This window comes from Rousettus aegyptiacus, unplaced genomic scaffold (assembly GCF_014176215.1).
Source record: "Rousettus aegyptiacus isolate mRouAeg1 unplaced genomic scaffold, mRouAeg1.p scaffold_m13_p_10, whole genome shotgun sequence".
NCBI classification, from domain to species: domain Eukaryota; kingdom Metazoa; phylum Chordata; class Mammalia; order Chiroptera; family Pteropodidae; genus Rousettus; species Rousettus aegyptiacus.
Genome location: NW_023416285.1, coordinates 52,986,703 through 53,008,218, shown reverse-complemented (window position 1 = coordinate 53,008,218; position 21,516 = coordinate 52,986,703). Strand labels below are relative to the sequence as shown.

The window sequence follows — 21,516 nt, the reverse complement described above, 5'->3', positions numbered from 1 at the left end:
TTCAGCCTGAAACAAGCCTTCATTTATTAACTATTTACAATACAGTGATTTTGTATCTTAGCTGCTAATCAAAGATGGTTATATGTTGAGAGAAGACATAATCTCTCTACCAGATATTGCCTCTCAGAAACCTGGGCTAATTTCATTTTAAGAATCAGCATTACATCCCCTGGTAACTACATAGCAGTCGTCACCCTGAGAACAGGAACAAGGCAAAGAAAGTATACAGGACGTTGATTCTCCTATACAGGTGCACATAAAATTAGTTTATTAATGACTACATTTTGAAGCCAGCCATTTTTATCCAATATTTAAATAACGAGCTGTTTTAATATTAAAGCAGAAAGTACTGTCATGTGACAGAAGTACAGCTTTATCCATGAACCCTTCACACAATTATACATTAAATACTATTTTTATTTAAGCAAGGCACCCCTACTTGTTCTAAAATATGGGATGTGCTACCCCGCTGAAAAAGCAGATGAGTAGACTGAGATAACTAGAGCTGGTTTAAATTCAAGTGAAGCCATTAATGTCCTTACTACTTGGGACTGTTTAACATGTCACTTCACAGATTTTGAGACTAACACCCTTACTATTTACCCAAAACCAAAAAAGAGGTGTGGGAGGTATATTAAGACAACTTTTAAGTCGAGACTAGAATTTCTTCAAGTATACAGGCATTAATGTTCAACGCCTTTAGCACAAGGGTGAGAAAGGCAAAACATTTCTGAAGATATGAAACTGTCAAATAATTATTTACACTAACCTGTAGTCAAATAATTATTTACACTAACCTGTAGTACTTACTTTTTTGTTTTAACTTTTTTTAATTCCTACCCCCAAGTCATCAAATACACCTAAAATTATAACTACTCTGCCAAATCATAATAGTTCAAAGGTCTGAAGCCCTTCCTTGTTTTGGTGAGTTTTCGATTAAAATAAATCAGCATTTTATTCCATAGAGAGTTTTATATCAGAGCTCTTAAACAAATTCATTTTTAAAACGGGAGAAATATTTTAAAGGTCAGTGCTAAATAAAAATACGCAGTCTTTACACTGGATAACACATCTTCTATGAAAACAAACTGTTTAATCATATAAAATAAAAGACCAGATTTTAAATCAGATCCTGGACAGTTTAAACAAAAATTTAAATTTTGTGGTTTATTTAATCCCAAACTGAATATTTCCCTTTTCTTTCTAAACAGCCCACTATGGAAATTTTTTATAAGCAATTAACCAAAAATCCCAAAATCCTTTCTCTAGCAGTTGCTGCTAAAAATTGAAACTTTATATCCCATGTCCAAGAAAGATGTGGAAATGAAATGCATCTTGCTTCATCCTGAAAATAAAAAATATTGCATATTTACTAATAATGAAAAAGTGTTGCACACATTCTCATACCATTAAAATTATAAATTTAATAACTTTTTTTTTCTTTCTGATTTCGTGCAACTTTTCTGACAAATCGATTAAGTTAAGATAAAGAGTATTAGTTAGGCATTATTATTTACAGCGTGGTATGAAGACAGGAGATTTTCAAAGCTGAGCCCAGAATATATTTTACATAGATTTTAGCTAATATAAATATTTCACATCATGAGATAGTGGGACTTAGACCCCAAAATAGCCCATGACAACTATTGTAAAGAAATGGCCCATGTATTTTCAAGAAATCATTACAGTGAAGTGTCTCAAAGGAATGCACCATTACACGTAGAAATGATTACAATAAAATGTTAAAATATATAAAAATACAGTAAGGTTATCAAAAGATTTTGTAAGGGGGAAAAAAAGACACCACACAACACTGAGTCAAAAGAAAGGAAACTGAGACATATTTAGAAGATTTGTTACAAATAAATTAACCCTATGATTTCATAACATCATTTTAGGAAAAGAAACAGTGGTACATTAAATGTATGTACACCTTGGTTTCAAATGCATCATTTTTAAACATCTTAAAAATATCTCAGAACTAAGGAAATGTGTCTAAATTTTATAGGAAGAAAAGCTAATGCATGACACATTTCCAGTGTACTATGATTTATAGCTACTGAAAGTAAAAAATTATTTTTAGGCATATAGAATGAAGAATGCTGAGACATGAAAAAATAATGTATATGGGGAAAATATTCAAAGCCACTATACTATCATAATAAATTTTATTTCTCAGGAAAATGTCATCTTTATATTGATGCTTCAATTACCATGCTTAGTTTCCTCTCTATTAAAAAGAGAACAGTTTCTACCATATTACAAATTAGTGAACTAATGATTGATTTGTCAACTGAAAATAATTTCCACAACTGAATCTCTTAAATTTACCTTATTATCTGGAGTCCCTAGAAGTCTTATTTTCCCTTTGGACATGAATTCAGGAACAATTCAATATACCTATGTTCTGAGGATGACAAAAAAAAAGGATTTATTTCAAAAAGTTGAAAAGGCAGAAATAATATTGTACTAATATTATAGCCATATTTCTTCTAGTTCAGAAAGAAACTCAAACTCTTTGCCCATTCCTATTCCTAATTAAAATAAGAAACAACAAAAATTAAAAAATCCTAATGAACTTTGGAGAGAAATACATATGCTAATTAGCAGACAAATAAATGCTTTTTATTATAATATAATTTTCACCCTTTCTACATTTATTTTTAGTACTGAGAGAGTACAATATTCCCAAGGAAATATTCTAGGCGAAATCCAAAAGAGAAAAGGCATTTGTGAGCAAAGCCAGACAAGCAAAAATGACAATGAAAACCATGGGCAGCACTTACGAACATGGGACCGATCCTTGAGCATAGCTGCGACAGCATCCTCATGGGTATCGAAGTGCACATCAGCTTCTCCAGTGGCCTTCCCACTGGAACTGTATTCCATAGTGATTCTAACAGGCTTCAGTGGAGCAAAAAACTAAACGACAAACAAAGCAAGCCAAAAGGAACAGAATCACACGAGGCCCAATTTCTAGAAGTCTGGTGGCTCTGCATTTTTCTTTCGGACTTTGATTCATACACTAAATAAATTTGTTTTTAGGAAACCTCTTTAAGCAACAAAGTAAATTATATATCTACCATCTCTTCTGGCTTTTCTGATTTTCTTAGAACTCAACGTTCATTTCAAATATCTGTTCGCAAAGAATTTGTAAATACTATACAAACAGTTCCCGACTTTTTTTATACCAAAGACCAGTTTTATTATACCTCCCATACACATCCTTCCTACTTCTAAAGACTGTCCATAAAATACACTTCATTTCTTAATAATTCATTTTTATCATTTTTTAATTAGATTCATACCTGATAACCAGTTTCTTCAGCACTACATAAACAAAGCTACCACACTGAGTGGTTATCATTCCAAACCAAAGCAACAGAATGTAATGCTTTAATATGACTGCAACTTTCATTTAGGTAAAGCTCTGATACTTATTAGACTTTCTGAAATAATGAAGACAATGCTGAGGCCCCACTACTAACTGAAAACCCTACGTTCAGATTTGCCTTAAGTATATGTCCACAAGTTCATAAAGTCAGTAAGGGCTTTGTTTTATCTTTTCAGTTCATCCAGTATCCATTACAAAATAAAAATATATTTTTAATTATTTTTCTCAAAAATTAGGGAATTTTGATGCAGCAAGTCTACAAGCTCTACTGAAAGCTCCAGCATTTAGGAGTACTGGATTCTTGTCTCGTATATAACTGCTCTGTGAAAAATTCCTTCTGAGTCTCAGTTTCCTAAACTCAAAACTGAATGGGTTGGATGAATTTAGAAAAAAAGCAAAATTTCTTACTTTGAATATTAAACTTACATTGTTTTACATCTATAAAATTCTCTTATCCATTACACATTTGACCTTAAAATGTAATAAAACCCATACTTCTCAGATAAAGAAAAAAAAAAGAAGCCGCCACAACCATGGAGATGCTGCTGTCTTACTGTCCAAAGATAACGCAGAATTTTCTTCTTTACGTTCCCCAAATAAATATAGTTCAATTTAGAATTTTTGTTCCAATCTATTGAGACTGGATATCTTACTGCCACCCACATTTATAATATCTTGGGCATTGGCTTGGAAAGGCAATCCTCTCATGTGAACAAAATGTAGTGAAGACGTAGTTCCAAAATCAACAGCCTCTGGAAGCTTTTCTGACATCTCCTTAGGCAATTCTGAGAAGTGGAACAAAAAGTACTGTCAAAAATGGAAAAGCCGCAAGCGTAAATTAACAAATTACAATTAGGTATGACCTTTATGTCAAAATCTTCAATTCCTCTTGAACCAGGAAGAAAGAAGGGCTTTAATTTTAAAAGCCAAAAGATCTGAAATTTCTGCCAGCTTATATCACCTAAACACCCATAAGGATTTAATGTTTCAACCCATTACCAGATTACAAAAGAACATTTTTCTATCACAACAAAGAGAAGAAAAAATTATCGATGAAAAAATAAAGGCAAGGAAAACTTTCTGGGTTATAAGCACTAAAAAGTAAATAAATAAATAAATAAATAAATATGGTAATGAAATAATCCTAGGGCACCAGTTTGAAAAGAATTATCAAACTTCAAAGAGTGTGAATGTTGCTTTGGAGTTAGGAATTAAAGAAATAATTAGAGTCAAACAAAACTCCTTCAGTTAACAATCCTGAGCTCTACCCCCATCTTTTCTCACCTTAGTTTAAATGTTGACATTTTACTTCCTTGCGTTATATTTGTGCCACATAGCTTTTTGATATAGAAACTACAAAATGATTAAAAACATTATGAAATAATTAAGCCCCTCTGACTATATTCAAAGTACATACTATACTCAAAAACATATTAAATCTTTTTATAACTCAATTCCTTTGTCCTAGAATCCTACAATCTCGTACAACATGGTCATAAAAAATATTTTAACAAATATCAAAAATACAAGATAGAGCCAATGAGTGTCAAAGAGAGGCAGGTCCTTACCTATTTCCTTCTCACTTTCAAAAGCAGTCATTGGTCGAATATCCTCATTTACTTCGTGTTCTTCAAAGACCACTTCTGGCTCAGTTATATACTTAGCAGTAGGAGAAGATGTGATTTTCTTTCCCTTATGAGAACCAACATGAGTTCGAACTTCATTCCTTCTGCTTGGAAATATCTCTATGTATCTAACATCAAAGCAAAAGTAAACAGGCACAAAAGGTGCAAAGTAACCACACTGAATTCATTTAAAATAAAACTAAATGCATATGTAATATTTCCAACAGCTTGTAAAATACAGCTTTCCCAAGATGACAGGTTGGGGAGAAAAGTAAGAATGGATATAAATATTATTAGCCCATTAAAAAAAAAGAATTCTCAACAGATCACTGATTTAATCTTCACCACCCAAGATAACGGTTTTCTTCATATTATTTTAACAATATTTTCTACCATTTTGCTACATAAGGACAACTATGCTAAGGTTAATTGTGTGTATGAAAAGAATTAATCTGGTATGAAGAGGTTTGTTTTTCAGAGTTGGTTAACAATACCTTAAAACCTCATGATTCAATTCTGTGAAAATTAATCATATCTGTATAAGATATTAAAAATCACCGTATGCAAGTAGCTAATTTTCTCCAGAATTTTGCTAGGAGTCTAATGAGAATTCAAAAACTAAATGTCAATTCTGACTTGCTATCTGCTTGGCAGTGGGGCTATCAATCAATGCTTCTGGATCCAGTTTTCTCATTCTCAACACTGCTTTTCCAAATTACTTTATTAAGCTTGAATTATAAAAATCATCTGTATTTAAAAACCTTATAAAAATCAGATGGGCAATACTTTATTTATTGAATTAATTTGTACAGTATCTTTTACATTCTCACATAAAATCATTACCGACGTGTTCCAAGATTCATGATAAAACATAAAGAGTGTTGAAAGAAAATTTGGAAAGGAAGATGCTTTGCATATACTTTTTTCAATTTTAAAAATTTAATAAAGACCTTTGAACAAATTCTATAAGTAGATCCTAAAACAATAGCTTTAGAATGGCTTTCTGCTTTTTTAAACTTTGAAGAAGTAAAAAAGGCAAAAAGCAGCAGGGATTAAAATTTGACACTTCTGAGTACTCCTCCAAAATTAAAATTAAAATACAAAAGAAGACACCCATCACAACATGCATCCAATTGTGATGTGATGTGCAGTATACAACATCACCTATAGAGCATCCAGAGCAAAATGTTAACCTGAACAAACTCAAGACTTTAGCTGTAACGTCCAGTTTTCAAGAAATAATAAAAGGTACAAAGGAACAAGTGAAACCATGAAGAAGCAATAAGTAAAGAACATCAGACACTGTATAGGACAACTGATCCAATTTCTTAAAAAGCCAATAGCATTTTAAAAGTGGGGAGAAGACTGGGCAAAATGGTATAAATGATAGAAGCTTCTCTTAGTCCATCTTGTGACCACATCAAAGATGAGACGGAAACACGAAGCAAAGAGCAATCAGAGTTGCCTGGGGGTCTAGTCTAGATGAACAGAGCTCTACAACTATGGAGAGAAATAAGAAATCACTCTGCACCGGTTAGAGGTACATGGGAGCAAAGACACAAGGCTGCTGCCCTGTCCCCAGAGGCTGAGTGGGACAGAGGCAAGTGCAGTGGCAGCTGGCAGCTGCAGATGCCTCTTAATAGGGCCTGTGTCCATGAGCAGACCTTCACAGTGATGGACTGCTTGCTCTAAGCACTAGTGCCTTGCTCGCCCTAAGCACTAGTGCCCGGTTGCTATGGGGGGCATCAGAGACTTACAGGGTGACACTGAGTTGTCGGAGTGAAAGCTGGTTGTGAGGCTTTCTCTCAGGCAGAAATGCTGATGGTACCCACTGTTCCTCTGTTGAGCCCTCTTCCCTCCCAATGTTCGAACTCAGTGCTGCCATAGCTGAGATGTCATCTAACTGGATAACAGAGGTCACTCTGCCCAGAGAATTCCCTGAAACTCCACCTTCCCCAACTCCCGGCCCCACTCAAATCACACTCAGGTGTGCGTCCGCAGCGAGTCAGGTGCTCCTTGTTGAGCAGCGCCAAGACTCATATTAGTGACAGCTGACCTAGGTTTCTGGCATGGCTTCTTGAGGCAACTATAAGCATAGCATCTGTGGATTGCTTGCTGAATCTTAACAGGGGCACAGGCTGGGGGTAAACTTGGCCTGCAGCTGAATCCTTCTCAGGACTGTGCCGCTGGACACCTACTACAAAAAAGACCAGAAGACTTAGGAGCTTTGATTAGACACAGAAACAGACACAGAAAAGCAGCCAAAATGGCAAGACAAAGAAGCAGAAACCATATGAAAGAAAAGAACACATATCAAGGAAAAATAGAATCAAACAATCTCACAGATGCAAAGCTCAAAACACTGGTTATAAAGATGCTCAGTGAAATTAAGGGAAGTGTAGGTGAACTCAGCAAGAACTTTAACAAAGAGATAAAAAACAAAAAAATGGAAATAGAAATTATAAAAGGGGACCAGTCAGAAATGAAGAACACATTATCTGAGATGAAGAAAATACTCAAAGTGTTGAAAACCCAGCATCTATAACCAAGAATACTTTATCCAATAAAGCTATTATTTAGAGTTTAAAGACAGATAAAGAGCTAAAGGAATTTATCGAAACCAAGCCAAGATAACAGGAAATGCTGGAGGGACTTCTTTAAGAAAAAGCATGTATCAAAAACATGAATAAAAAATGTAATAACTGCATTCATTTCAACAAGTACCTCAAGTGGAAAAGGGTTACGTGTTCCAATCAAAAGATGGAGTGACTGAATGAATAAGAAAACAAGACCCCTACATATGTTGCCTTTGAGAGACTCACTTCAGATTAAAAGGAAGGGGATGGAAAAAGACATTGCCTTGGTGGACCTGAGGGTACTATGCTGAAGTCAGATAAAGTAAAGTATCGCATATTTCATGTATATGTGGAACCTAAAGAACAAAATAAACAACAAAAACAGAAACAAACTCATAAATACAAATATTCTGAGGGTTACCAGATGGGAGGGGATTTGGGAGAGACAGTGAAAAAGGGCAAAAGGATTAGGAAGTACAAATGGATAGATACAAAATAGTCATAGAGATATAAAGTGTAGCATAAGGAAAATAGTCAACTATGTTATAAAAAATATGTAAGGGGGAAGAGGGTACCTGATTTAGTGGGGGACCACTTCGTGAGTTAGATCTCTAATTACTACGCTGTACCACTAAAAAGAATATTATTGTATACAAACTATAATTGCAAAAAAACCTCATTGAATTGTACAATGTAAATATGAGCAACTAACTGTCTCATATACATCAATAAAGCTAGGTAAAAAATAAAAGAAAGGAATAAAAAATATAAGGGAAAAGGAGATCTACTCTACTTAAAAAAAACTGTAGGCATAACAATCAAATGCAATGCGTGGACCATGTCTAGAGTCTGGTGCAAAAAAAAAAAAGAAGAAGAAGAAGAAGAAGAAGAAGAAGAAGAAGAAAAAGAAAAAGAAAAAACCCAACTTTAGAAAGATATTTTTGGTAAAATTAAGAAAATGTGATTACAGACTGGTATTAGATAAGAAATTATTACTAACTTTGTTAGATGTGATAATATTGGTATCACATAATATTTAAAAAAAATGCATACTGAAATAACAGATGCTGCAAATATAACACGTCAATAATTTGTTAGTCTAAGTGGTAGGCATTTGACAGCTTATCATACTTTCTTTCTACTTTTATGTGTTTAGATCAATATTCAACAATATGACCCAATGTATGCTACTTCTGCATCTCTAGTATCTGCTTCACTCACCGGTTACCAATTTCTTCCCTGTGTTTCAACAGAGCCTGGTTGGCCATTTCTGGTTCTTCAAACTGTACATAAGCTTCTCCTGTTTTTCTTCTCCCTCTGAAGTCCATCACAAAAGTAATGTCTACTATATTCAGTCCTAGGACACAAAAAATTTACTATAAATTAGTGCTAACAAAAACTTTTTTATCCTTAAAATCGACACATTCATTCACATATTAATTTTTTTTACTTTATTAGTAAAATTTGGGAGCGATTTTGCCAGTCCCAAAACTATATACTTGCCAAATGGTAAGAAAATTATTATATACCAAAAGACTAATAACATCAACATTTATATTTCCGCAATGTTTAGTGTCCAACAGTCCATCTAAAACATAATTCTCTTTTCTTTTTTGCCATTAATTATATAGTACGGAAAATAGAGGTTTAGACTAATATCACTACTAATGGTGTATATTTTATACCTAAGAAATAGATAATAATGCTTTTAAATCATATAAACTGCTACTATCTTAGACAAATATGGGCCACTCATATGAGAAGATATTTTCCTCAATAGTAAAATAAATCCACATGGAATCATTTTGAAATCTGACACCCCCAAAGATCAGTGGCATAAGTCAAAACACTTATTTAATGTATAAATACCAGAAATCCAAGTGGAGAGTTCTCCCCTCAAGAACCTAATATTATTGCATGCAAATTACCTAGGAAAAAGTTCACATTAAGATACAGAAGGAAAGAATGGGGGGGAAGATATGTCTTCAAACATAAAACAAAAAAGCACCTGCAAAGAAGTCTACAATGTCTTTCTCATTGCAACTATAAGGAAGTCCTCTCAATCGAACCACGCCATCATTTGCCACAGGTGAAGATTTGACCTGCAGGTTCTTCATTAAGGCATCCACATCTTCATTATTTATTTCATATACTACAAAAAGGCACAAAAAGATATGCAAAATATACATGACAAAGGAAGGCATTTTTTTTAAAAAATCATACTTGGTGGGTTATCTAAGAATTTAAAAACTGGCATTTTTAAATTTTTACATACTTCCCTGAAGAATAACAAAGAACATTTATTAAATATTTACTATATGCCAGGTGTCACTCACAACTTGTGATATAAACTTGGTCAACATCTTCTTTTTATAAATAAGAAACTGAGATAATCTTTGTGCTCCATCTTCATACCCTGTAAAAGGGTGCATTTATAATATCTACCTCTTTTACCATTGTTAAGGATCAAATGAAACTGCTTTGGAAAGAACAGTTTAATGTAACGATCCTGAAGTCACATGACTTCACGTACCTTCCACATACCGCTGCCCCATGTACATGCGGTGCTTTTCTAAGGCTTTCTGCACATCTTGCTCTGACTCCATTTCAATTAAGGCATCACCCCTTCGTTTCCCATCTCTATTTAAAAGGAAGTGTATTCCATTCTCACCATTGCGGATTCTGCAGTCTAAAAGTATGTGAACAAAATTAAAACTGAATCAAACTTTTAGCTCAATTATACAAGTCATAGAATGCAGTCTTCCAACAACAAAACAAAGCAGAAACCAAAATGCCTGTCAGATTTCTTGCACAAACTCCCATCACTGAAGCCATCCAAATGCCATTAAGGTGGTAGTCTCTAAAATGTTCCGAATGAGAAAGATAAGCAAACCTTAGCACATAGGTTTATGATACCCCTGATCATTAAATAGCAATTCAGGTGAGGCTAAATAAAAAATGTTATGTCCTTCCCAAAGTTTCTGCTATCAGTTTCAAATATGGTTAGGTTTATGCATGTGTCCTCTTTTGTTACAACCATAACCAGAAAAACTGTAAAATATCTCCTATAAGAATAATTTTGCTACAATAATTTAACTATTCCCCCTTTCATTACCAAGGAAAACATTCCCATACCGCAGATTTCTTATAATGGGAGCAAATAGAAGATGTAAATGGCTTTATAAAATGCTTGACCTACACAAAGTTATGCACGTTAAAGTGCTTAATATGTTGGCATATCATTTTTTCAGCATTTAAGATGGCATGTTCTAAAAGCTTCTTAAAAGGAAAATTAAAAATCAGTCAGATACAGAAACTTAAAAACTACAGCTATGTAAACCTTCCAAACATGTTATCAAGGGAACCATGTCACTTGATACTAAGTGATCTTGTATTCTAAACGTGTATATTGCATAAAGGTTTACTCATACATGTATTTCCACTAACGTAGTTCCTCTAGCAAGTTTGGTTTTTTTGATATGTGCGTATTAAAACTTCAGAGAAAAATGGTTACATTTTCTGTTGCATTCAGTCTTTAAACCTGGTATATATCACAAATGGTACACATAGTGTCACTTGATATTCATCTATAACCAGCCAGAATGAGACAATTTCCAATCGTCAAATAAGATGTCTACATCATAGCTTACCTTGGATTTCGTGGGATTATCTTGTACTCAGACAAAATTACATATTTAGTACATAAAATATACCTGAGAAAAAGCTGAGCACATCTTCTACAGTGCACGACCATGGTAATCCTTGAGCTCGAATGAGATAAACGTCATCCACTTCCCCTCCTAACTTGGATGGAGCCAATTCATATTCAGGGAGAGGTGGGAGTTCTTCCAGGTAAGTAGTTTTGGACTCCTTCCGAGAGAAATGAAGGACAATCTACTTAGAAAATGTTTATTTCTACAAACTAACGTTCTGGATGTAATTCTTAGGGGACAGTTACTATATCAGAGACAAGAAGTAAACTTCACAAGTCTAACTCATCCTGTTTTGGCTTAAAATTGTACATCCCAAAGCAACAAGTAGGTATATTTTAACAGTTTGGCAGGACATAAATTTTATTCAGGACTTGTTTTGAAATTTAACAGTCCCAAATTACACCTAATAATAATGCTTTAGTTAAGGCAGAACAAGAGGGGTCCCTTCAATCTGACAAACATGTGAGTGCCTCCTACTCACTGTGCCCCGTATTAGGGCCTCATCTCAAAAAATTTACCACCTAGACTGACAAGCATAAAGATACCTTAAATGTTATAATTATGATTTAGATTATAAGAATTCAAAATAGCACTGACAGAAGAAAAATGAAGACATGATGTGAGATGGGCCTTGAAGGAAGGACAGACTTCTGACAATAATATATAGAGGAAAGGACATTCCAGTTTGGGAGGGGAGGGGAAGAAACAGTATGAACAAATGCCCATTTGCAAAATAGCAATAATTCCATTTGGCTAAACTGTAGGGTACAATAAGGAGCCAAGGAAGATAAGCTGGCAAGAGGAACTTGGTACCCTATAACAGAAGGACTTGAGTGTTAAGCTTAATGTATCGCCTAACCTGGTAGGCAAAGGGGAATTAACAAAAGACATTTAGAAGTGGGTAAATCAACAAGACAGCAGGATACTTGGAAAGATTAATCTGTCAGACCAACTGAATGAGGGAAAGATCAAGAAAGCAAAAGCAGTAGTGTGAGGTAACAGGATCCTGAAACATACCTAAAGAACTCTATTTTACAAAACTAAGCAAAAAATAGAATTTAATAAGCTACAAACAAACACAACCATAACAGGAAAGACAACTCAGGTCTTAACACTTGTAGTCTACTGGGCTAAGGAAAGAGATTTTTTTATACCATCCCACCATTTACATGAAGACTCACCTCTAATTTTACAGAATCAATGATAAATGTAAACCTCTAGCAAAGGTCAAATACATATTTAATAAGAATGCAACAATCAATACAATTAATGTGGACAGACAACTCAGTATCGCACTCTACTGGGCTAAAAAGTCTTCACTCCTGTGTATGTTCCCATCACTTTCAGGAAGGCTTACATATAATTTTACGAAGTCAATGATAAGTATACAGTGTGCAACACTAGTAGAGGCTTAACAGATATTAAAGTCAACTTCACAGAAAAAATAATCAAGTAAAAAAGTAGCCAGCTCACAAAGGCTATTAGAGATAGTTTAATAAAGGCAACATTGCACCAATTTCCCAGAATTCCCTAAGCATCGCAAGCTTTTACAGGAAAGGGCCCGTAGAAAGTATTGGGCCAGGATTCAAAGCTATTAGCTCAGCACTGGCAGACAGCAGCCATACTGTTTATCCTCCCAGTTTCCTTAAGTTCAAGGAGAAACACAAATTGAATTAAGATAAATTTGACCCAAGGAGTCAGAACTGGGTAGTCAAAAAGTGCAGAGACATTTCCCAGATGCCACTTAACAAGCAGAAAGAAAGCGTCCTACAAAGGCACAAAATATTTGCAATGAGTTCTTTAATAAGTCTTTTGGGAAAAAGAAAATCTGTAGACTCATTCCTGGATCCCCGAATCATGGCCTCAATCCTAGACGTCCTCTCCTTTTGACCCCCCTCCCCCATCCGCGGCGACCCATGATCCTAAAGGACCTTCAGCCAGAGAAAGTGGAGGTGCAGAGGTGACCTTCAGGAAACTGGGGCAGCCCGTTTTTCCCCATGGACACGACAGAGAAGGGAGCGCTGGGGACGAACCTCCTTCCCCAGCAACCCAGCCCACGCAAGCTGTGCGCGTGAACCTTCTCATCGGCGGGCCGCGAGGCGTGCCGAGGGCCGCCCAGGCCTAGTGCGCTGGCTGCACGGAAACTCCCAACCCTCCACGGAGTCCGGCCTCCCAACTTCATTCACAACCAGCCCGCGGAGCACAGGGATGCGGGGTGGGGGCGTCAACAGTCTCACAAAACCTACCATGGGTCGGCAGGAAACAAGGCCTCAACATTCACCCCCAGCCACACTTACACTGCCCAACCGACCAGATACTCGAGAGGAGAACAAAACAAGAAGAACCGAGGCCTGGGAGAGCGTCCCTTGTTCCGGGGCCCAATAGGAGGACTGGGCGGGAGCGGGTGGGGGTGCGGCGTATGCCGCGGATCCTCGGGCGCGCACGCGAGGCGGGCGCGGAACGGCGCGGAGACAGGTGCGCGCGGCCGGGGGAGGGTCCCGCGCGCGGCCCCTTGCTGCGCCCGCGTACCTGGCTGTAGCCCCGCGCCCGGCCCGCGGCCGCCGCCAGCGACTGCGGCAGCAGAGGGGCGCGCAGGGCTGGGTAAGAGGCGGCAGCCGCGGCGGCGGCGGAGGTGGCCGCGCGGGGAGGCCCCGCCAGCCTTCCGGCGGGCGCAGGCCTAGTCTGGAGGCCCCGCGTCTGAGAGGCGGCGGCCGCGGCGGCCCCGAGCAGCAGCAGCAGGCGGCGGCGGCCCGAGACGCCCGAAGGGAACGAGCTGGCGGCCGGGTAGAAGGGCAGGCAGGCGGCGCCCGTGCGCCGGCAGCTGCTGCAGTTGCAGCCGCAACCCCGGAGCAGCGCCCCGAGCACCCAGCGCGTCCCGGCCATGGACCCCGGAGGCGGCGTGGGCCCTGTAGGCGGCTGCGACTGCAGCGCGAGCGGAGAGGAAGTGAAATCCAGGGCCGGGAACAGGGCACCAGGCACATGCGCCACCGGCACCCAAGGCGGCAGCGAGGCGGGAGGAGGTGGAGAGAGCGGGACTCCGCCCGGTCTCCGCCCTCGGGGCGGGGCTGCCCGCGGGCCGAGGCAGGGGCGGTGGAGCCTTCGCACAGCGCCCCCCGGCGCCCGCCTCCCTCCCCTCTTCCCCCGCCTTTCCCTCGGAGGAAACTGAGGCCAGGAGAGGCTGAGGCAACGGCCTTCCTGCTTTGGAGACAGCCCAGACCGGGAACGCTGGTCTACCGACGCCGGCTACTCTCCCCACGGAGCGCGTGACGCGAGGGGCAAAACGTCTGTTTCTGGAAGGAATTGTGATGCTCTGCTTATAAAAAGAGGTTTAGTAGCTCCCAAACTTGAGATATGTGAGAAAGTCCAACTTTCTTTTAAAATGAAACAAGTAGATACTTTTATGCTGATTATACATGTATATAACAGATAAAGCCTCCCTTAATAAGTTAGTGTATTCACAAGTGGACAGGCAGAGGCTGGAAAAAGAAATGGTTGTGCAGCTTTCCTCCTCCCGTGCCCAGAACCCATCTCGATTATCAAGTAAAGAAGTAATGATAGTGAAAAATAGAAAAAGCTAAATTTTAAAACTTTTTTTAATATGGAAATTATCAAAAGTTTAATAGAGTTACAGAATTCAGAAAATGTAAACATTTTTAAAATCTTTCCTCTATGTCCACCATCACCGCCCAAACTTTTTTTTTTTTTTTTTTTTTTTTTTTTGCTGGACTATTTTAAAGCAAACCCCAAGGATTATGCAAGCACTATTTCAGTATTCATCTTAAACTGATAAGGACTTTTTAAAAAATGACATTCAGATACGTTTTTTGAAGTATTTAAGATTATTGCATTTATAGTCGGAGTTGTTTACTCTGGCCTGCTTTTATGGAAAGGAAAACTCAGTATTTTCCAAAAAACCCTTGCCTCACCATAAAAGGAATATCTGATTGGCTTGGTTGTGTGGACCTGGAGTATCGAAGAGAAGGGGACTTATCATTTGGGAGATTTAGAAATCCTAGAGATTTTTTTCCCCTTAAATCTCCCTTTCAAGAAGGAAAATGGGTTAGCCCTTCTGAACAGATGATCACTATAAATCACGATTTGTGGATTTGGTAGGGATTCTGCCCATATTTACTCATGCCTTCATTTTCTTAAAAGCTGAAGTCATGGTCCATAAATCTGAATGGGTTAGAAACTTAAATACATAGAATGCAAAGCTTACAAATTATAATCAGGCTTAACACCTAAGTATTAAAATGGAAAGTTTTTAAAGTATACCTGACAATTTTATGTTACTTTCAGGTGTACTTCAGTGATTCAACATTTATATGCCTACAATGTGATCACCATGAGAAAATCTAGTAACTATGTCACCATATAAAGTTAAAACATGGAAAGCTTTAATTTATACTCAGAGGTGACTGGGGGAATATAAGAAAAGAAACTAACTTTGAAAAATTATTCATCAAACAAACACATTAAATGCTTTTGTGTTCTAGGCACTGTGCTATGTCCTGTGCATTCAATGATATATAATAGGATTACAGACTAAATATCAAATAATATTTAGACATATGTCTAGATTATATGTAGAGAGAATAGCAAGTTATGTAAATTAAAACTAATGACTATGGGACACTAGGTTTTAAAATGTGTTAAATATTTTAAACCCAAATAACTCTAACTAGTGCTCTTTAGCACTACATTTTTATTATGGAAATAAAAAGACTCTCTTGGACCAAAAAAAAAAAATACATTAAGAGACTTTTTGACTATGGTGTGACAATGGAGATGAAGAAAAGAGGGAAGATTTGAGAGATTTCTTTAGGAGGTAGAATCAACAGGATTGGAAGCTAGGTTAGAGAGGATAGTGCTGTTATTGTTATTTGGAGTTGGGAGGGGTCGATGGGGATAAATTTTCATCTCTGGGAAAATTTATATATATATATATAATGTGTGTATATATGTATATTTGCTTCATACCCCATTTTATGTTTGAGTGGTGTTAGTATAAATGTAGCTGCTGTTTTGGATGAGATTGCTTTGACCACGTTTAAACTGAGGAAAAAGGACATAAAAATAAATCTTGAGATACTACAACATCGAATGCGCTGTAGAGGAAAATAGACTTGCAGGAGAGAAAGAGGAGCAGCAAGAGAGTTAAGAGTAAATGAAAGAAAGGCAACAGTGTTTCTGGAAGGAAAAAGGGAGTATTCAACAGTGTCAAGTCCTTACTAAGATAAGTATTTACTCATCAAGTGAGATGAGAATAGGAAAAATGTATTGGATTTAGTGATATGGGAAGGCTTCAGTAACCTTACCCATACCTGTTTGGGGTAGGAATAGCAGAGCCTGGAATAAAGCAGAGATGAGGAAATTAGGATAGAAGTGCAAAATAAAGTTTGTTTTCATAGGTGAAAAAAAGGATAAGGCAGTAAAGGAAGTATAGTTAAAGGTGGGTTTTTTGCTTCGTTTGGATTAAACTAGAGCATGTTGAAGTGATGCTGGGTAAAGATTCAGGTGATATTTAATTGAGTAACCAGGAGAAAATAGGCATGATTGCTGTATGGGTTCCTAGAAAGGTGAAAGAAGATAGGATTCAAAGCTCAGGTTCAGAGATTAGCTTTAAATAGGAGAGAGCTCCTCCACCTTTTCCGTAATTAATTAATCAAAGTATATTATTCTAGTATGCTCATTTAGCATTTATTACAGTACTGTATACAGAGTAGCACTGACAGGCGCTTAGCCTACTTCTCTGACAATTTCTAAGGTAGAGCTAGTTAAAATTGGCAGAAAGAAACACTAGATTTACAGGAGCAGAAAGAGAAGGAAGGACAACAACTATCTCCCTTCACTAGGAAAGAATGTTCAAAAGAAGCCTTCTGAGCTCCAAAGAGCACACTGATTACTAATAAATATATGAAGGAACTCATTTTATTGTCTGTGCCCCTCAATTCTTAGAGGTGAACATACTTTACTTCTGATATGCAGTGAGGTGGAGTTCATCTGAAAGGGTCCCACTCTACAGCCTTTCTTTGCATTTGAAAGAAACAAAAAAATCATGAACCATGGATGTCAATAAACCGAGGGTGGCAAAAGGAAAAGGAATTGAAGTCAAGTACCATAAAGAAATGGTATCCATTTGTGTAACCTGTGATTAAGATGCTATTCATCATCCAAGATTAAAGGAAGAAGTTTATTACATTGAATAAATACAAGAGAACTTCAACAACTGGAGCTACCAGTTACTCCCAAGGGAAGACAAAAGGGTGCATTTTATCGCCACTATGACTGCTTCATTTACCCGACAAGAAAAAGTGATCTACTGGAGCCACAAGCTCAAAGATTTGTTTGTTGCAGTGATGTGTTACTTAGGGTTAGCTTTATCAGTTGGCCTATATTCACTATTAACAAGTCCATGCTAACCTAATTTTATGTCTCTCCTATTGCATTTGGAAAACCCTTCTGTGAAGGAATGAAATGTATCTAATTATGATGAATACATATCAGATCAACAAACCTCTAAATACTGTAGCTTCTTTACTTGTTAAAGTTAGCTTGTTAATATTAAAATAGATCTCTAGTAGCTGATTAGTTACTTAAATAAAATGTACTGTCGAGAAACAGCAATTTAAATAAAAATAAAAAGATTATTTAAAATTAATAGCCCATTTTTCCCCCATGACAAATATTTTTAAATGGGAATTTAACTCTATTCCTGAGGGAGTTCTCGGAATGCAGTGTCAACATTACAAGAAATTGACTTACTCCGGAAAGATGAGGCAGTCACAAAAGAATTCTCTGTGGATGTTGAGTTGGTCCTACTCTATAAAGCTCACATTGAGAATATTTAGAAAGTGGAATGATGGGCTATGGCATCCTCTGGCCATATTTACAAAAATAAGGTGGCAGTATTTTTTACCAGCCAGATACTGAGACATCTCACGACCTAGCTTTTCCTAGGAGGGCCAGAGCTACTGTGCAACCAGAGACCACAGTTCTGAGCATCAACTGACACATAAGATAGAAAATAACCCAGAAATCTTTAATAGGGATCATTATTAATAATCATGTCTTTAAAATATACGAACATAATGTTTTTTAAAAATTCAAATCATGCAAGATTATATACACCCAGGCACATACATGTGCACGCACATACATATTGCTTCTAATGCACACAAAGAGTTTAGCTTGCTTCTAACCACTGTCTTCTAGTCATCCAGTTCTCAGAGACAGAAGCTGTTACCAGTTTCTTGTGTATTCTTTCAAAAATGATCTGTGTAGTGTTTTATCATTTTTAAATTTGATAATTCCAATGTACTTGGGATTTTGACAAGTTTTACACCTGCTATGAAAGAATATTCTGAGGCAAATGTGTTCCTAAATTAAGAGTAAAAGCACAATAGACAAATGAGATCCTGTGTCACAAGAAACAAAGGCTAAGGTGAGAGCAGAGGGAAGGCATGAAAGGAAAAGGTAAGTTTGCTATGATATTTGGAAGAATAATTTCCCCTCTATTTAACAATATAGCTTAATTAGGAAAAACATAAGAATCGGACACTGATAAAATCCACAGTCTGTGTGACTTTGGTCATTATCTTTCTGTGTTCTTTTCCTACATTATAAAAATAGAGATAATATTAACTACCATACCACATAGAGTTGTGAGGTATCTGACACATAGAAAGAACCTAGTAAGTGATGATTTACTATTTTCTTAGGTATTATTTATAGGAAATGGTTTTATATTTTAATTGTTTCTTCCCTCCCCTCTAATTCTGCCTCTGCATTTTTTAAATTGAAATATAATTGACATATAACCACCTCAATATTTATTTGTTAAAAATGTATTTAAGGATTTAAGGCAGCTTCCTCCCCAAGAAAATAAATTTTCCTTGGAAACAAATTCTATGGAATTAGAAAATACCACACTAAAGGCTAAGTTTCTAAGAGGCCTGTTAAAGCATATCCTAGGGTATAGGGCAGATATAAACCCTACTGGTCTGAAGGAAATAAGAGGAATGAGAATCCTCACTGTAAAAACATCTTGGAAGTATCTATTAGATATTTAGCCTATTTTCCCCACTACATTTAAAACAAGCCACTGTATCACAATAAAATCTTTATATCTACCTATCTATAGGATACATATATATGAGTGCATGTATCACATATATGTGTATACCTTACACATGTAGATATATAGACCTATACAGTCTTTTGCCCATAATCAGTATTTAATAAATGTTTATTGAATTAAAATTAGGCTGTTTTTATATGTATGTGTGTAGGTTTAGGGATATAATGCTGATTTTATGAATAACACTTCTACTTTGCTAAGAATCAACAAATGAAAAGCTAATAGTAAATTGGACATTGAATAGGAAAGTTTTCTAATATAGAAACATTTTCTAATAATCTTCATATGTATTTTTAATTTGACTGCATTTGTAGGCTTCATTATAACAATAGTGGCTGCTGGAAGTACACATATGGTACCTAATTTATTTGAGGTCCCTTAAGCAAATATAACATTATTTGTAGGGTGGCATGAGAAATGATTTACCTCATATTAATTCTATTATGATCACTTGTACTTTATACAAAATTAATTATTCTACCTACTACTGTAATCATGAATTAATCCTCAAGATTGTAAGGAGAAAAAAGCTTAACAGTAATCCATGAGGCCTACTCTCTAGTTTTCTTTCTTCAAGTATGAAAATGGCATAGTTGGAATCTAAGCTACTACAATAACTATTCCTATAAAAACTCAAGAGAGTAATTACATTTTCACTTCCCTGGCCCCAATTCCTCTTCCACTCCATGCCATGTCTTACAACTTCATTGATTGTCTCTTGGAGCTTCTAGGTTTCCTCTCCATTAAGCTTTTGTATACATTTGTATCTCAAAAGCTTTCCCTCTCTCAATGTGGTCTGGTCCTTTGAGATATTACCCCACAGTTTTGTTTGTGTTTTTCACTCATTACAATTTCTGTTTTTTCACTCATTACAATTTCTTGAAGACTGACCATGAATCTGACCTTATGTTAGATTCTATTTTAGTAAGATAGAAGTCATCTATTCTGAGAGTCATTACTTTCAGAAATATCTGTTAATCATTCTTTGTCCTAGACACTGAGAAATATATAATGAAACTAATCCCCACTTTCAAGGCTCTCACAGTCTAGTAAGGAAAACAGATAAGAAAATCATCAATTATAACACATTGCAATTATTGCAATAAGGAGGTATATCAAGATACCGTTGGACTTCAAAAGAAGAACACTTTCATACTCTTATAGGTCAAAGATGATTTCAAGAGAGTTGACACCAAAGTTGGATCTTGAAGGAATCAATAAATTTAGCAAAATGAAGAAGGGAATGCTGTCCTAGGCAGAGAGAACAGTTTTTAGGAAAACCCAGAGATATAAGAGGGCCTACAGAATTCAAGAAATTGTAACTGGTTTGTGGCAAGAATGCTAACATAAAGAGAAGTCTGAAAAGACCGATAGAAATCAGATCATTAAAAAGCCTTATACATGCATCATAAGGATCGTAAGGAACTGGAACTTTATCTGGAAGATAGTTGGGTGCACAGAGAAGTAGGAAAGTGATATAAGCAGATTTACATTTGGAAATTGCACAGAGAAGTAGGAAAGAGATATAAGCAGATTTACATTTGGAAACTGGACTCTGGTGTAGTTCAGAGGAGGAATTATAGGAAGACAAGAGATCTGTTATCCAGAGGTAGTTAGGAGCTGATGCAATAATTCGCAGAAGAAAAGGGGAGTGCCTAGATCATGAGAGCAATTTCAAGAGCTATTTGGACTGCCTATGGAAATCTTACTATCCCGAAAGTATCCTCTATAAGGCTTATAGCAGCCTTGGGCAGGGACTGCCAAGTAAAGGTCAAACTGAGGGACATATATCAAAAGTAAAGGCTTTGATCTCCACTTGTCACAAACAGGAAATACCAGACTCCAAAATTTTGGGGGCTATGTCAAAGGATCATAAAGTATTTGAGAGAGAAAAAACTTTTAAGGTTATTGAGAGATTCTAATTCAATGTTTAAATTCCCTTTACAACATCCCTGCCAAGTGGGGATTTAGTCCATGTTAAATAACTCCAATGAGAACAATCCACTATTCCCTAAGAAAGACCTCAAACATTTCCTCTAATTAAAAAAAAGAAAAAAGTCTACAGCCA

At 36.7% G+C, this 21,516-nt stretch overlaps 1 protein-coding gene across 2 annotated transcripts; it reads right to left on the bottom strand.

The window, feature by feature from the left end:
* Positions 1-14,284, bottom strand: GRSF1 (G-rich RNA sequence binding factor 1). 2 transcript variants are annotated; one of them, XM_016132935.2, is made up of 10 exons: positions 13,838-14,284; positions 11,309-11,465; positions 10,129-10,284; positions 9,604-9,747; positions 8,817-8,952; positions 4,963-5,147; positions 4,058-4,179; positions 2,787-2,922; positions 2,332-2,407; positions 1-1,345 (listed from the first exon to the last, which is right to left on the bottom strand). In XM_016132935.2, exons 1-9 carry the CDS (start codon positions 14,189-14,191, stop codon positions 2,358-2,360), a joined length of 1,440 nt encoding a protein of 479 aa, XP_015988421.1. In that variant the 5' UTR covers positions 14,192-14,284; the 3' UTR covers positions 1-1,345; positions 2,332-2,357. The 2 variants fall into 2 exon arrangements, with proteins under 2 accessions (XP_015988421.1, XP_036083774.1); XM_036227881.1 differs by lacking the exon at positions 13,838-14,284 and adding an exon at positions 13,555-13,691.
* Positions 14,285-21,516: the final 7,232 nt, after the last annotated feature.